The 18,760-nt window shown below is 38.5% G+C and overlaps 1 protein-coding gene across 8 annotated transcripts in view; it reads right to left on the bottom strand.

Annotated features, from left to right (window-relative positions):
* Nucleotides 1–18,490, bottom strand: part of LRCH2 (leucine rich repeats and calponin homology domain containing 2) — a 99,650-nt gene extending 81,160 nt beyond the window's left edge. For all 8 annotated transcript variants that reach the window (XM_032392835.1, XM_032392833.1, XM_032392836.1 and 5 more), the window contains exon 1: nucleotides 18,120–18,490. In XM_032392835.1, the coding sequence (XP_032248726.1) occupies nucleotides 18,120–18,468 (349 nt within the window). In that variant the 5' untranslated portion in view covers nucleotides 18,469–18,490. The remainder of the gene's footprint in view (nucleotides 1–18,119) is intronic.
* Between the last annotated feature and the right edge of the window lie 270 nt (nucleotides 18,491–18,760).

Genomic DNA, 18,760 nt, shown 5'->3' with positions numbered 1-18,760 from the left:
GGGCACAACTCGGTCCTGCTACCACAACCTGCTACCAAACATCTATCACTATGCTGAGTCATGTTATATTGACATTCTACTATATGTCATAATTTTTAAAATGCAAATTACCAGGAAAGCATGAAACTTTTAATGTCAAAATCATGCTTTCATGTAAATTATTTTCTTAAAGCAAAACCCAAAAACTGTAAAATCTGAATTGTTATAAGTCTGATTAGTGAAGTAAGTAATGGCAAAACATTATCATCTTCACCATCTCCAAGACATATGAATTGATGCATAATTAATATGACACTGAGGCTCCTCCTGCCTAGGTCAAGATCAACTAGCCACTGAAAATCAAGTGAATCTGTTTATACAGTATACTTTTTATTTGCCTTAATTAAGACACCTTAGCAGCTTCCTACTGCCTGAGAAAAGAAAAATCTGAAGTAGTATGAGAACAGTCTGCATCAAACTGACTCCCCAGGATAACTCTAGTAGGCCATGGACTCCAAAACAAAAGTAGTCCTTATGGGGTGCCTGGGTGGCTCAGTTGTTAGGGGTCTGCCTTCGGCTCAGGTCATGATCCCAGGGTCCTGGGATAGAGCCCAGCATCGGGCTCCCGGCTCGGCAGGAAGCCTGCTTCTCCCTCTCCCACTTCCCCTGCTTGTGTTCCCTCTCTCTCTGTGTCTCTCTCTGTCAAATAAATAAATAAAATCTTTAAAAAAAAGAAAGTAGTCCTTAAAAAAGTGGGGCGGGGGGGAGTCAGCGGGGGTCGCCTGGCTGGCTCAGTTGGTAGAGCATGCAACTCCTGATCTTGGGGTCTTGATTCTAAGCCCCACATTGGGTGTAGAGCTTACTTAAAAAAAGCAGTCTCTGAGGAGGGTTAAAAGAAAAAAAAAAAAAAAAAACCCTGAGGGAAAGCTACCATGCTAAATAAAACTAACTGCTTCATCTTTGATGAATCCAGATTATGATGAATTTTACAGGCAGTATACTGTGCTCCTTAAAAGAAATATTGTATTTAGAGAGCAAGGATCATCCTTACTTGAGCTGTTTAACAACAAAGCACTAAATATTGGATGCTGAAATTAAAAGCAAGTTATAGTAAACTAATTACAAAGTAATGGCAAATTCCACAAACCAGGCCAAAGAAAACTCCATTAATTTGTGTTAAGTGGTTAAGCAGCCCCTACAGAGCAGCGCACCGGCAGCTCCCAGTAAGACCGAATGGGTTCAGAGAGTTTATTACTAACAGAGAAAGCATGATCACTATGGTGTCAGTTCCCTGTGTCTCCGGTCCTACAGGACAAAACCAAACTGGAGGGAGGGACCAAATGACAGACAACATGCATGGTGGGTTGCTCTGTTTTTGAGGAGTTAACTCTAGATGGCAGCTTTGCAATTTTATACTCACAGCTATACCCGAAAGTCCCATGTCTTCCCAGGATGACAGAAGAAAATAATAAACCGTCTTGCAGCAGCCTCCCACAAGATAGGGAGGTGGGTAAGAAATGACCTCATGTCATCTGTCCATTTTGCTGTGTACCAGGGAGGATCATAGAGTCTTCCCCCAAGATTTGGGTCAGAGTGTGGGTGAGCCTGGCCCATGCAGACTATGTGGAAATGTGCAAGATCACCAAGGTACCATGGCAGAGCCATTCCACTAGTTTATGCTCAAATAGAACAAGAAGTCAGTGTATAAAAGAATATACCATGTCATGTTCCTTCCCGTAATTTGAAGTTCAGAAATTTGACACGCATTCACGATCAACCGTTGCAGAGAGGCACAACACTGAACCAAACACTACAGGGAATTTCTGTATCTGCCTGCAAAGAGTTTAAATTCCTCTTGGGGGAGGCAATTTATGTATGTATGTATGTAGGTATGTATTGAGAGAGCAAGAAAGAGAGCGCTTATGGGGAGGAGGGGGAGAAAGAGACTCTGAAGCAGGCTCCAAGCCCAGTGCAAAGCCCAAAGCGGGGCTCCATCTCGCAACCCTGAGATCATGACCTAAGCTGAAATCAAGAGTCCGACGCTTAACTGACTGAGCCACCCAGGCACCCTGGGGGAAGCAATTTAAAGCCAGGAATACAACTGCACCTGGCTGTATACTCATATTAAATAGGAACTTAAACATCTAACAATAGAAGAATGGTTAAATAAAATACGGTACTTTCACAAAATAAACTATTAGGCAGTCCTAAAAAATCATGTTATAAAATATTTTTCTTCAGTGGAACAGTGGCATAAGGAAGACTCAGGAAGAACAATTTGGAAGAAGACTATACAACAGACTATAATGGGAAGGCTTTTATGGCAACATTAAATATATACATGTTGAGAAAATTCAGCCATGAGGTGATGAGGCTTTTTACAAGAGAAGCAGTGAACATATAAAGAGTTGTTTAAGAGGACCTTTAAGCTCTGATCCTAGTGAGGATGATAAACTTTGCAACTCGGAAGTAGTAGATCTTAGCTCTGACTAAGGCAAATGGAAGACAGCAGACTAATGTCATAAGAGAAAACTAGACCAAGACATGCAAAAATACAATTTCAAACAATTTAGACCTATACTATCAAAAAAACTGCTAAACCTAATCAAAAAAACGTACATTCATCTCCCAGTTTTTCCTGGACTTCATCTACAAATATAATTTTCAAAATAGAATTTGTTAAACCAACACATTAATCCTCAAAACATTTTATAATTTAATATTTTCAATGCCAAACATATTATCTGATGTTAATGTTATAAACATTACTCAAAAATCAATTTTATTAGTTAACCTAAATATTTAAAAGCAGTCAACTATTCTGCAGAGTACCTGGCTGACTCAGCTGACTCAGTTGGTAGAATATGCACCCTGAGATCAGGAGTTATGAGTTCAAGCCCCATGTTGGGCACAGAGTCTACAATAAATAAATAAATAAATAAATAAATGCAGTCAACTACTCTAAAATAAAAACATATCCAATGGTACAATATAACAATATACAAAAACTACAGCTAAAATAAACTTTAAAAAGGGGAGGGTGCCTGGCTGGCTTAGTTGGAAGTGCATGACTCTTGATCACAGGGTTGTGAGTTCAAGCCCCACACTGAGTATAGAGATTACTAAAAAAATAAATAAACTTTAAAAAAAAACTATAGCTAATCTGCAACAGTTCAACTTTAATAATCATATCTCTGCTTATGAAGCAATAATAAATTTCTTTTTTCTAATAGTTTTTTCCCTTTTTTAAATAAAAATAAAGCAATGAAGACAAAATCAGGGAGACAATGAGAAGTCCAATCTGACTGGAGAACGGTACATACATGAGTAGTGGGAAATATAGAGGAAAAGGAAAGAGGCAAATTGTGGAGAGACCTGAGAAGGCAGCCAGGGTAAGGAGCAGGCTTAACTGAACAAATGTGTTAAAGACCTACCACTCTCTACTAAGTGCTGGAGTGGCAATTAAGTAACTACATTCAAATTAACTCCAAAATCAATAAAAAGAGAAAGGGAAACAAATACCATATTTCTTTGATTTTACAATGCACACTTCACTCTAATGTTAACATTCCTGAAATCCATGTATGTGCTTATTGTGTAAGTATTTTTTCCAGAAAAGTTACTAAATTGATGGTAAACGCTACAACAAAGGAAATATATTAATTGCAATAAAGGATCACACCTGCTATAATAGAGGTATAGAGTAATCACTATATGTGGAAGATGAGAGGACAGGGAAACAAATAAACACCTGATCTGGGATACAAAGATGAATAGGAATTCACAAGGTAGAAAAGAAGGAAGAGGACATTAACAGTTGGGGGTAAAAACATGGAGACAAGGAAGCGCATGATACTGTCAAGGAACAGCATGTAGTTTGGTAAGCTGGAATATACAGTTTGGGGGCAGTATAAGATTAACTTGAAGAGCAGATAGGCCAGGAACGCAAGGGGGATATAATATCCAAAAAACAATCAATGTAAGTATACCACAGTAATGCAATAAAGGACAAAACCCATGTGATCATCTCAAAAGACCCAGAAAAAGCATCTGACAAAATCCAACACCCTCTTGTGACAAAAAAATTTTTCAAAAAACTGGCTAAAAAGGGATTTCTTCAACTTAATAAAGGGCATCTATGAAAAAAACCAGAGCTAACATCATATTTAATGGTGAAAGAGTCAATGTATTCCTCCTAAATTCAGGAACAAGCAAGAATGTCCACTCTCACCACATCTACTCAACATTGTACTAGAAGTTCTAGCCAGGACAATTAAGTAAGAAATAGAAATAAAAAGCATCCAGATTCAAAAGGAAAAAGTAAAGCATTTCTATTTGCAAATGACATGATTTTGTATACAGAAAATCCTAATGAACCATTAAAAAACTCTTAGAATGAAGAAACTAGTTCAGCAAGGTTGCAAGATAAAAGGTCAATATATAAAAATCAATTATATTTCTATGCACTAGCAATGAACATCCCCAAAATGAAATTAAGAAAAAATTTCCATATTGCTCAACCATTAAAAAAAAATCTTGCCATTTGAAACAACATGGATGGACCTAGAGGGTATTATGTTAAGTGAAATAAATCAAACTGAAGAAGGGGCGCCTGGGCGGCTCAGTCGTTAAGCGTCTGCCTTCCACTCAGGTCATGATCCCAGGGTCCTGGGATGGAGCCCCACGTCGGGCTCCCTGCTCAACGGGAAGCCTGCTTCTCCCTCTCCCCCTCCCCCTGCTTGTGTTCCCTCTCTCGCTATGTCTCTCTCTGTCAAATAAATAAATAAAATCTTTTTTAAAAAATCAGACAGAAGAAGATAAATACCTTGTGATTTCACTCATATTTGGAAACTAAAAAACAAATGAACAAAGAAAACAAACAGAAACAGACTCATAAATACAGAGAACAAATTGGTGGTTGGGGGATAGATGGGCAAAATAGATGATGGGAATTATTTTTTTTTTTTTTAATATTTTATTTATTTATTTTGACAGAGAGAGACACAGTGAGAGAGGGAACACAAGCAGAGGGAGTGGGAGAGGGAGAAGCAGGCTTCCTGCCGAGCAGGGAACCCAATGCGGGGCTCGATCCCAGGACGCTGGGATCATGACCTGAGCCGAAGGCAGACGCTTAACGACTGAGCCACCCAGGCGCCCCAGATGATGGGAATTAAGAGGTACAAACTTCCAGTTATAAAATAAATAAGTCACAGGGATGTAAAGTATAGCATAGGGAATATAGTCAATAGTACTGTAATAACTTTTATAGTGATAGATGATAACTAGACATGATGGTAATCATTTTATAATGTATATGAATGTCAAATCAGTACACTGTACAATTGAAACTAAAATTGTACATCTTACATCGACGTGGATGGAACTGAAGGGTATTATGCTAAGTGAAATAAGTCAGTCAGAGAAAAACAATTATCATATGGTTTCACCTACATGTGGAATATAAGAAATAGTGCAGAGGATCATAGCGGAAGGGGAGAAAACTGAATGGGAAGAAATCAAAGAGGGAGACAAATCATGAGAGACTCCTGACTCTGGGAAACGAACTGAGGGTTGCTGAAGGGGAGGTGGGTGGGGGCATGGGGTAACTGGGTGATGGGCATTAAGGAGGGCACATGTGATGAGCAGTGGGTGTTATACACAACTAATGAATCACTGAACACTACATCAGAAACTAATAATGTACTATATGTTGGCTAATTCAATTTAAATAAAAAATAATAATATTGTACATCAAGTATACTTTAAAAAAGAAAATTTTCACTTATACTACTATCAAAAAAATAAAAATTTAGGAAAACTACAAAATGTTGAAAGAAATTAAAGCTATAAATAAATCAAAAGACATCCATTATTCATAGGTTGGACAACTTAATATTGTTAAGATGGTAAAACTCCCCAAATTGATCTACAAATTCAACAAAATCCCTATCAAAATCCCAACTTGCATTTGCTGAAGAAATTGACAGGCTGATCCTAAAATTTATACAAGAATGCAAGGGTCTCAAGACGAACCATGAGAGACGATGGACTCTGAAAAACAAACTGAGGGTTCTAGAGGGGAGGGGGGTGGGAGGATGGGTTAGCCTGGTGATGGGTATTAAAGAGGGCACGTTCTGCATGGAGCACTGGGTGTTATGCACAAACAATGAATCATGGAACAATACATCTAAAACTAATGATGTAATGTATGGTGATTAACATAACAATAAAAAATTTAAAAAAAAAAAGAATGCAAGGGTCTCAGAATAGCCAAAGCAATCTTGAAAAAGAACAATGTTGGAAGACTCACATCTCCTGGCTATAAAATTTTATACACAGCTTACTACACAGCTACAGAAGTCAAGAGTGTGGTACTAGGATAAGAATAGAAATATACACACACACATATATATATGAAGAGAAATATAGATCAATGGAATAGAACTGAGAGTCCAGAAATGAACATTTATATTACATTTATGGTCAACTGATTTTTGACAAGGGTGACAAGACAAGTGGATGAGGAAAGAAATATTTTCAAGAAATATTTTCGAGACAACTGAATATCCACATGCAAAAGGATAAAGTTGGACCCTGACCTCACACCATACACAAAAAACTAAAAATGGACAGTACACCTAAATGTAAAAGCTAAAACTATAAAATTCAAAACAAAACATAAGGGTGAATCTTCATAACCCTGGGTTAGGCAACAATTTCTCAGATATGACACCAAAACCACAAGCAACATAAGAAAAAAGAGATAAAATGGACTTCATCAAAATTTCAAAATTTTGTCTTTTAAAGTAGAGAACCCACAGAATAGGAAAGAAATATTTGCAAACCATATATCTGAGAAGGGTTTTATGTACAGAATTAAAAAAATAAAAACTCTTAAACTCAGTAATGAAAAGACAACCCAATTAGAAAATGGACAAAGAGTCCGAATAGATATTTCAGTTAGGAAGATGTACACATGAAAAGATACTTAACATCATTAGTTATTAGGGAAATGCAAATCAAAACCATAATGAGATTACACTGGAATCCTCATACATTGCTAATGAGAATGTAAAATGGTGCAAACACTTTGGAAATAATTTAACATTTCCTCAAATTGCTAAACATAGAATTACCATGTGATTCAGCAATTCCACTCCTACATATTTATACACAAGACAAATGAAAACATACATCTACACAAAAACTTGTACATCAATGATCATAGCAGTATTATTTATATTAAGTAGCCAGAGTGGAAACAACCCAATTGTCCACAAAATGTACAATGGAATATTATTCGGATATAAAAAGGAATGAAGTACTGATACATGCTACAACATAAATGAACTTTGAAAACATTACGGTAAATAAAAGAAACCTGCCACAAAAGGCCAGATGAAATGTCCAGAATAGGCAAATTCTATAGAGACAGAAAACAGATTAGTGATTACCTAAGCCTAGTCTAGATGGAGGTGGGGAGTGAGGGGGGAATGGGGAGGTACTGCTAATAAGTATGGGGCTTTAGGGGGGCTGAAAACATTCCAAAATTACATTGTAGTGATGGGTACAGAACTAACAACCAATAAACTATACACTCTAAGTGGGTGAATTTTTGGTAGTGAATTATAATCTCAACAAAATGTTAAAAAGGAGTAGGTAAGGATAAATCTGGAAAAAGATGATCTGTGTCTTAAAATATGAAACTGGACCTCACACTATTATATAAAAACCAATTCTATATTGATTAGGAACTTAAACACCCAAAACAGACCTTCAAAACTCTTAGTAAAAAATGTAGGTGAATGGGGGTGCCTGGGTGACTCAGTCAGTTAAGTGTCTGCCTTCGGCTCGGGTCATGATCCCAGGGTCCTGGGATTGAGACCTGTGTCTCCCCACTGCCCCTCCCTCCCCAGCGTGTGTGTGTGTGTGTGTGTGTGCATGCGCTCTCTCTCTCTCTCTCTCTCTCTCTCTCGCTTGCTTTCTCTCAAATAAATAAAATCTTTAAAAAAAACAAAAAAAATGTAGGTGAATGTATTTTGCACATTCTTAAACAAGACACAAAAAAGCAGTGACTAAAACGCACTGACAAATTTATTGTATTAAAATTTTGCAACATTTGCTCATTCAAAGCCTTCTTAAAAAGCAAAAAGGCAAGTTATAAGCTAGGAGAAAATATTCACAGTACACAAAACTGACAAATGAGTACTGTTAGGAATACTTTTTTAACTCATAGAATTCTGTAAGAAAAGGACAGTCCACCAACAGAAATTGGGCAAAATAAATGAAAAGTCATTTCACAGTACAGGAAACACCTATGGCCAACAGACATTCGAAGATATGTTAACATCACTAGTGATGAGCAAAATGTAAATTAAGAAACACTTCACTGAAGTACCTTTTTAAACTCATTTGGCCAAAATGTGTAGATCTGACACTACTATGTGTTGGACATATGGATTCATAGGATCTCTTATACATGTTGAAGGAAATGTACATTTTAAACCAGTTTGGCATTATCTCAAGTTGAACACTGACATGCCATATAGCCTAGAAATTCCACTACCAAGTATATGCACAAGAGAAATTCTCACACATGTACAACACGAGACACAATAATGCTTACAGCAGCACTGTTTGCAAGAGCAAAACTGTGGAAACAACCCAAATGGCCATCAGTGAGAAAGTGGATAAAGTGTAGTATAGTCACACAATGAAAGCTAATGCAGCCATCAAAATAATGAACTACAGCTTCACACAACATTTTGGATGAATCTTAGCAATTTAATATTAAGTAATATAAAAATCACCAGTCATATAAAGCACAGTGTATGCATTAGCTTTTTTACATTTTTTTAAATATTCAAAACAAGGAATAAGCAATGTATTGTTATGGAGCTGGCTTACTGGCTCCAAGGTGTTTTAGTAGCTACAAGTGACAATCAGACCTGCATATTAGAAAGAGTGCTCTTGCGGTGCCCGGGTGGCTCAGTCGGTAAAGCGTCTGCCTTCCGCTCAGGTCATGATCCCGGGGTCCTGGGATCGAGCCCCGCATCGGGCTCCCTGCTCCGCGGGGAGCCTGCTTCTCCCTCTGCCTCTGCCTTTCTCTCTCTGTCTCTCATGAATAAAAAAAAAAAATCTTTAAAAAAAAAGAAAGAAAGAAAGAGTGCTCTGGCTACCATGTAAAGAACTAATCCGGCTTGAAACAAATATGAGGCAGAGAGATTATTCAGGAAAACTGTAGATAAGTGCAGTTAAAGGTGAGGAGAGGAGGACCTGAACAACAACAATAGCAGTGAGAACAGACAGGAAGGAAAGAGATCTGAAAGCTATTCAAAGAGCTATGACCAACAGGCCTTAGTTCCTAACTACTTATAAAAGGGAAGGGAAGGGAAGAGTGGAGAATCATTCCTAAGTTTCTGGTCTGAGTGACCAGGGGGCCTAGGATCAATAACAAAGGTTGATTTTTTTTTAATATATTTTGAGTTTGAAGACACTCTGGGATGTCACTATGCATACAATTTCCTCCCTTCATGGGTAATTATAAAATCTGATCCTCTCCCTTACCTCCAATCTCATTAATAAAGCCCTCTCTGCTGTTCTACCAACACAATCAAATGTCATCTCTTCCTCTTTGAACCTGCATTGCACTTTGCTTTCACTTATGACATTTATCTTACTCTAGCCCAGTGATTCTCAGTCTTGGCACCACTGACATTTTGGAACAGATAAGTCTTTGTTGTGTGTGGCAGTCCTTCCTGTGCACTGTAAGATGCTTTGCAGCATCCCAGGCCCCTCTTACCCGCTAGATGTCAGTAGCATTCCCAAGTTGTGGCAATCAAAACATTTCCAGACATTACCAAATATCCCCTGGGGCAAATCTTCCCTCATTGAGAACAATTGATCTAGCTTATATAATAGATAGGTGAGTACAGATAAGTGAGTACATGTTTTATACCACTATGAAATCATAAATCCCTTAAGGCAGCAACTTTACAACCTTGTCCTTTTACGTAAAATAGATAAGTCCATTCTTACATATTAAGGCAGGTTAAGGAAAAAGTTACCTATGTCGATTTACTATTTTTAACTTATAAATATCTTCAAAAGTACTTGATTTTCCATTGACACAGACATCCCCAACCAATTAGCTCAAAGTATTAAGGATTTACATATTGTAATTACTTTTTTAAGAGAGGAAGATTTCTAGGCTGCACATTCTAGAGTCTCTTTGGGGTATAATCATTTAACAAAGTGATTTTTGGATGAAAGCCAAATTCACAAATGTTCTAGAATTGGTTAGTCTCTGTAGAGTTCAAATAAAAGTTTATGCTACAGTTATTTTATTTCCATCTTTGGTCACCTTAAATCCCTAATATTATACATAAAATTCTACTGAAAAAGATTGAAGTAATTAATTTAAAAGTAAAGTGACAAAAATCTGTCACAAATCATAAAAGAGTACAGAGAATTAGCAACGTCCACAAATAGGAAAAGACTTACTTCCCTATTTGGAAAAAACAACTTTTCTTTAAAATTTTTCATACCAAAACATACATTAGAAAATAGCCATTGTTTAATTATCCATTATAGTACATTGACTGACAGTCTGTAAGTGGAATACTATCAATTTATAATTTATTTGAAACAGGAGAAATGTAAAGATTAAGATTTAAAACTTGGCCATTAGCAGACTTGAGTGCACTAGTTTTAAGTGAGACTAAACATAAACTTAGATTATTGTTATAAAACTGATTTGTACAGTTTCCTCTTATTACCTTAAATGGTTCCCTGGAGTGGAAGGTGTTCCTTTCCATAAAAGGGAAGCAGACAAAACTTTCTTTTTTTTTATTAAGATTTATTTATTTATTTGTCAGAGAGAAAGAGAGAGCGTGCGTGCACGAACGGGGGAGTGGCAGGCAGAGGGAGAAGCAGGCTCACCACTAAGCAAGGAGCCCTACGTGGGACTCAATCCCAGGACCCTGGGATCATGACCTGAGCCGAAGGCAGACGCTTCACCGACTGAGCCACCCAGGCGTCCCAGACAAAACTTTCTGAAACTTTTCAGAGTATTACAAGGCTTCAAGAAGTACCCCCAATACAACCAAAGTGTAACGAGAAAGAGAAAACCAAGATTTCCCCTCTTGGTCATGATGAAAATCTCTGTAGAATGAGGGTGGGCATCACACAGTTTAAGCATGCCTTAGAGTGGGCTGCTGGGGTGGGCTAGGAGAATGACATGCCCTTCTGCAGAGTTTCAGAGTGCCTTGGAAATTAAACAAATACCACCATCCAGGGAATCAATAAGCTGTAAGTCTTCAATTATTTGTATTTGTGAAAAATATTTTTATTTGTGAAAAGTGTTCCTAGCATCATCTCTTATTTTGTCAATAAGGTTCTGGATCTTGTCCAGCTTTATGTTTTTGGTAACAAATAAGTGCTTCAGAGTTTGTATTACAAATAATCTAAATTGTGTAAGACTGATGAATCACAGACCTGTACCTCTGAAACAAATAATACATTATATGTTTAAAAAAAAAAAAAGAAGATAGTAGGAAGGGAAAAATGAAGGGGGGGAAATCGGAGGGGGAGACGAACCATGAGAGACGATAGACTCTGAAAAACAAACTGAGGGTTCTAGAGGGGAGGGGGTGGGAGGATGGGTTAGCCCGGTGATGGGTACTAAGGAGGGCACGTATTGAATGGAGCACTGGGTGTTATACGCAAACAATGAATCATGGAACACTACATCAAAAACTAATGATGTAATGTGATAACTAACATAACATAATAAAATTAAATTTTAAAAAAAACCAAATAGGGGCACCTGGGTGGCTCAGTCGTTAAGCATCTGCCTTCAGCTGAGGTCATGATCCCAGGGTCCTGGGATCGAGCCCCACATCGGGCTCCCTGCTCAGCGGGAAGCCTGCTTCTCCCTCTCCCACTCCCCCTGCTTGTGTTCCTTCTCTCACTCTGTCTCTGTCAAATAAATAAATAAAATCTTTTAAAAAAATAAAAAATAATTTTAAAAAAACAAATAATCTAAATCAAGATATTAAATTTTAAACTTTAAGCAGTGTGCCTATAAGCCCAATTCTAAAATATCCCAATCAGCCACTTCTGTTCTTTTACCTGTCATGTAGTATATATAATTTTTTTTCATAAAAGATGATATGCTCATATTTTCCAAAGCTACTAATTTAGCTGCTTACCACACAGTCTTAATTCTGTACTGTAGCTTATTCTCCATATTGGTTCCTTAAAGCATTATGCTCTATTGAGTACCTTTTTCTATGCTCATCAACTTTTTCCCCAATGACACTGCCTCATTTCTTTAAGATTAAAATTTAAGACATTAATGTCCCCAAACATCTACCTTCACTTTTACCTTAGTAAAAGTCAGGTTACTTCTCCCTTCCATGGCTAACAGCTCCCCACCCTGTTCTTGCTTCCCTTGCCTTCAAATGAAGGTCCTCTCTACTCCTCTTGGATTTGAACACTGAGCTCTCCACATGTTCCCTCCTCTCAGCCTCTAAGTATGTTTGTGAAAATACAGAGTAAACCTTCGGTTAACATCTGCCCTTAACACACATTATCATTCTCAACTCTGTATTCATACAATTTCTCTTCTGAAATTCTGCAACTTTCCCTCCTACCTAATCATAACTTGATCCCATACTGATCGTTTACCTCAAGATTCAGCAAATACCTAACTTTAAAGGAAGCTTTCTCAAACTAACTTAACTAACCCCAATAAAATTAAACCTTATGCCATAGCTTCACATCACTTACTTGTACATTTTATAAATGTATACAATTTTGAATATTGTTATATAATTCTTTTCTTTTTTTTGAACTGTTTTAGTAATTTTTTAAAGTTTATTTTTTTAGTAATCTTTACACCCAATGTGGGGCTCAAACTCACGACCCTGAGATTAAGAGTCGCATGCTCTTGGGGTGCCTGGGTGGCTCCATCCATTAAGCATCCGACTCTTGATTTGGCTCAGATCATGATCTCAGGGTGGTGGGATCGAGCCCTGCGCCAGGTTCCATGCTCAGTGAGGAGTCTGCTTGAGATTCTCTCTCTCTCCAGCGTGCTCTCTCTCTCTCTCTAAAATAAATAAATCTTTTTTTAAAAAGTCACATGCTCTTTCCAACTGAGCCAGCCAGGCACCCCTATAATTCTTTTCTAACTGTTACACATATTCCTGTACATATTCAGCTATTTAATAGACTCTTCAAGGACAATAACCAAGTCCCTTTCTTTTCTATTGGCTATAATCATGTTTCCAAAGTTGGAGTTCAATAAACGCTTGCTTAATGAATCTATTCTAAAACCATCAGAAAGAGAGGCATGAAGACTACATACACAACACAAAACACACTGCACACAAAGCAAAAATTATATAACATATTAAGATAAATAAGCATTTATTTTTCAGAATACATAATCTATTTATTAGCATAGTGTGTAGTTTAATAATACCTTTATTATATAGACAGACTGCATTACAATGGAAATAACACTGGAATAGTGAGTGCTAGAGTAAAAAAACCTAGGCTCTGACCCCCACTCTGCCATACACTAGCCATTTAACTTTGGGCAAATCACTTAACCTCTCACAACAATGAGTAATTACTATGTACTGTGCCAAACTCACAGGGTTATTATTAGGATACAATAGCATAATATACATGAAAGTGCTTAAAAATTTGTAAAGAGCTGTAATACTTTAATGATGAACATACCCTCCAATTTAAGATTAACATTTTATTTTAAAATGTGAACTTACAAAAGAAAGAAATTAAGGAGCAACGATTTATACTGTAGAAGAATTCATCACTGAATAAAATAAATCACTGTGAGGTCCAGCAACTCAAATTCAATCTAGAGCAATTAAAATATGAGTCAACTGTCAAAAATGTGCTTCACATTCGATTTTTTAGGGAGACATTTATTACACAAAGCAAGGTAGATATTTGAATCAGTCCAGAAAATCACAATCACAAGTTCATTCCATTGAATGTACTAAGAGGGCCTTCACCTCACAACATAATCAGATGCTGCAAAGTTTATCTGGCTCCATTTTACAACCTGATAAAATGCACCATGCCCCACAGTTGAAGGGGTGAACCAGCACATGTAGGAAATACTAGAGTTGACTCCAGGTTTACAGGAAAACACGTGATTAACCAGGACACAGCACCATCTGATGCATGTAAGAATTCCTAAATCTGTTTCACAGACCTATTGTTTATGGAATAAAGAGGTATGAAGAAGCAGAGGGAGCAGCTGCAAGTAGGCTGAGACTTATTTGTAGCGTTGGTGACAAAGTCAAATATGAAAGTTTCAGGATCTGTTTGAGTGGCTATTAGAATCATTTTCAAGCTCTCTTAGGTCAACAAATTATCACAGTATCCAGACAGACTAAAATGTTCTAGGCAATTTCCCTTTGCCCTGCCAAGTCTACCTATAGACCATCTAAGACAAGACATTACAACAAGAGTCAGCTACTTTCCTGAAATGGATCACGAACTTTCTCATCCCTGTTCTTATGTCTTTATATAGAGGATTTTAATCAAGAAGAATCTGGAAGGCAGATATATTCAAAAAGGTCATGAGCACAAACCACCAATTGAAGATTCAAATAAATTAGCAAACTCTCCCTTTTAAATATTAATCTCCTGAAAAGGCTGCCATAATTAGCTTCAAGCTACATCCCAGCAAAAGAAAGGGGAGTGAGCTGAAGAGGGGAAAAGAAACGAGGAGAGCAGGAGGGCACAGGCAGGTGAAGATCACACACCAGAAATGCAAAAAAAGGTAAAAAGACACCAAAGACAAACTTCACCAACAGCTACCAACCATCCATCTTCCCTCAGAGCAAGACTATTAATAGAGAAAACAAGATTTTGCTGCTACATGTTTTGGGGGCACTATTTTCTTAATGCCAAGTTATCCAACAGTATCAAATGTAAACCAGGGTTATGCATGGTAACTGAAGAAACTACAGCTTCCTGGCAATTTGCTATTCACTATAGACATGATATAATGAAAAAAAAGTCTCTGCTTCACCAAGTCTGTTAAAAAGAATATTGAACTAGATCTTGAATACATAGTTCCTAGTTTTGGTTTTGACCCTCTTGACAAGTGACTTTAGTCACTAAATTTTTATCAATGTTCGCATTCACCTAAACAGTACTTCTTGAGTACCTAAAAAATGAACTATTTTAGAGTTTCTCAGCCCTGCCTGCACATTAGAATCACCTGGGAAGACTTTCCTAAAAAAAGATTCTCTTGGCCCCTGAGATTCTGATTTAATTGGTCTGGGGTAGGGCCCAGGCATACGTTTTTAAAAAACACTCCCTTGCGATTTTAACGTGCAACCCAGGTGAAGAACCCCAGGTCTGTTTTGTCTTATGTATATGTGAGGAACAGCAAAATAATGCAAAAAGCCCTCCCTGCTTCCTTTCAAATCTATCAATTTTCCCTTCTTATCCAATTTAGTTTTACCCCAGATTCTCACCACCTCACACCTAGATTAACAGAATACCTTCCTACCTATTTTCCCTTCCACCAGTCTCTTCCCAACCCAATAAAACATTATATGCTTGCCTAACTCATCAGTTTGGTTCTGAAACATTATCCCACTGAGAGTCATTTTAAGCATAACAATACCAACAGACAGAACTGGTTTCATCAGAGGATACCGTATGTTTACAGATGTGTATGTATGCGTGTGTACGCGTATGTATGTATGTATTATCTGAAACATGCTCTATTTTTCTTCAGTTCCAGTGTACCCACCTTCATTTATACATAATGAATACTAGTCTCTTTACATACAAAAATATTGCCCCTAAATTGTTCATGACTGAATTTTGTCAAAAATGAATGGTAAATGAATCACTCACAAATATGTCATTTAAATTTTGAACTGTTTCCACAAGGAAACACACATTCAACTGAAAAAAAAAAAAAGTAAAATGAGGTGGAATCGTCTCAAAAATCCTGTGTTACTGTAGACACTGATAAAGTTTATGACGAAAGAATGCTTAACAAGAACAAATATGGCTCTGCTTTGTGTTAAAGCTTGCCTCAGAAAAAACAAAACAAAACAAAACTGAAGGCTTAAAAGCCGAAGGTTATAACCACATAAGATGATATTCAAGTTTATGAAAAATATTATCAAGTACAATATAAGCAATATATAATGAGAAGACTGAACAACTATATGACTTATTCCCTGCCCTTAAGGAGCTCTCCAGCTTCTCAGGGACAGCATGACACAAACATAAAAAAGAAAATAAAGCCAGCCCTAGCAAGTAAGTGGTAAAGGTAGTAAAGTACCGTTAAGAACTCAAAAACAGGAGACTGCTATGGACTAAGGGAGTTAGAGACAGCTTCCTGGAAAAGCTGGGGCTTGAACAAAATTAAAAAGATGGAGTAAAGAGAAAAATCCCAAGCATGTGGGTGATCTTCTACAAAGATGAGGCAGAAATTCATTATATATATTTGAGGGACAGGGAGTTAACCTAGTTGGAACAGAGGGTTCTATGTAGGAGTGTTTGGGATGGTAAGGTTGCAATAATAAACTGGAGCTGTACAGTGAAAGCCCTGAATGCCAGGCCAGGATGCTCAAACTTAGTCCTACAGATATACCCTTTACAGGTTATAAAGCACAATAAGCAAAACAACATATGCTCGTAATGATGCAGTATGAAACCATTTTTCCTGAAACCTTTAAAGAACATACCAAGTCCTATAATATTTTGCCAATATATTCATAAATATGTGAACATATTGTTTAGGAAATCTGTTCAGAGTGAAGGAGTAAATACTCGAACATGCTTTCCAAAATACAACATCAGTGATCGATTACGCATTCATAGTTCTTAGGATAATTCCTAAGAGAATAATTGAGTGGAAGGCTTCAATTTTTAGGCTTTCCTCCTCTCCCCACCCTCCTCCCAACACATACCTAAATTTAATATCCAGAAACTGAATGCACTGAAATAGTGTTATTCTGAAAATAAGAGGCCTTTATTACTTCTCATTATAGGTGATTCTACTTACTGTACTGTTCCAAAATTACTACACCTATCAAAATAATTTTGTCCATGATTTCTTTCAGTAAAGCAAATATAAAAGATAACAAATGCAAAGATTATGAAAAGCAAAAAACCCTTTCATCAAACGAAAACGTATTTAAAATAATCCGCATTGGTTTATAAGGCAGAGGGGAAAGAGAGTATGTTCCTAACAAAAAATGCCATCCACAACAAAGAGTACCAGAGAGTATAGGAAGAACGCTACAATAGCCAATTTCTCAACCAAACTGATAAGCCATTAGCCCACAACTCCCTAAAGAATAGAGTTAATTCTGTTTCTCAAAAATGCCTTCAAATTTTTTGGCTATTTCTGCTATAAAAATTAGGACTCTAACATAACTCAAAACAAGGATCCTTTCCCCTAGTATACCAGACATGTTAGTGATTGATTGATTTCATTTGCCACAGCAACAAATACTAATTTAACCACCACTACCTTCTCAACACCAGGAAAATGAAAAATCTGTCTTTAAACGCATACGTGACCAGAAGGCAAGAATATTCTGGGATGATTAAAACACACACACAAAATAACACATAAAAACCGTGGCAATGCTGCGGCTGCACGATGAAAAGGAATATGCCTTTCTTCCAGGCATGTATGCCTTTAAAGAATATGTGTAGATTGTGATTTTACGTATTGTCTCCCCCCCCACCCCCCCTCCGAGAAAGATGAGAACATCCAGGAGAGTTGGAAGAAGTGCATTAAGGAAGGTGTCAGTACCTCCCTCCCTACTCCTTACTGGGGAAACTCGCTTTAACAATACTGCTCTTTCACCCCTCACATCCCGCCCGGTTTCCATACATCTTTCAGTCAACAACCCCCCCCCCCCCCCCACTCCCACCACCACCATTCCCTTCTCTCCCCCTCACATTCACGAGAAAAGGCTGCTCCGACTTTGTCAGTCTCGCCGCCCCCGCGAACCCGCCCAGACCAGCAGTCCAACAACGCAGCCACGCAGCCACCCACACCCCCCCCCCCCTCCCTTGCGGCCCCGCGTTCCCCCCCCCCCCCCACCCCGTCCTGTCACCTGCTTGGGTGGTGTCCGTCAGGTCGTAGCCGCTGCCGGGGAAGTCTCGGAGTTTCCTGCCACTGAGGCTCAGGATGCCGGAGTTGCCCGCCTCCTCTAGGGCCCGGTCCAGGCTCCTCACCGTGTGTTGAGGCTGCAGGCTCCCCGGGTTCCACTGCGGCCCGTTGGGGAACGGCTGACCGAAAAGAGTCGGTACCGGGATGGGCACCACCAGGGTCCCGCCGCCGCCGCCGCCTCCCCCTCCGGCTCCGCCACCTCCCCCTCCCGCTGCGCTACCGCCACCGCTACTTCCACCTCCACCACAACCGCCGCCCCCACTGTTAACACCACCTCCCTGACTCGCCGCCATGTTCCTGGGCGAGAGAATAGCCCCCGACAATACTCTCAGCTTGTGCCGCGAGTGTAGGGGGTTCTTAGGACGCATGCGCAGACTGGGGGGCGGAGGGGGGGGCGAGGTAGAGGGTGGGAAGGAACCAGGGGGCGGGCTGGGAGGAGGTGTTGGGTAGAGAAGAGACGGTGTTCCAACGTGCAGAACGGTCGCTTTAAGAAATGTGTGATCGGAGGAAGGATGCTAAGTCTCGGTTCCGCTGCTTTGGGTACCAAAATCTTGCGAAGCGACACCAGCTTAACTACAGGTCATT

The sequence above is a fragment of the Phoca vitulina genome, unplaced genomic scaffold (assembly GCF_004348235.1).
Source record: "Phoca vitulina isolate PV1807 unplaced genomic scaffold, GSC_HSeal_1.0 scaffold69, whole genome shotgun sequence".
Classification (NCBI taxonomy): domain Eukaryota; kingdom Metazoa; phylum Chordata; class Mammalia; order Carnivora; family Phocidae; genus Phoca; species Phoca vitulina.
The sequence above is the reverse complement of the archived record's forward strand: the minus strand, read 5'-3'. Positions and strand labels throughout refer to the sequence as shown.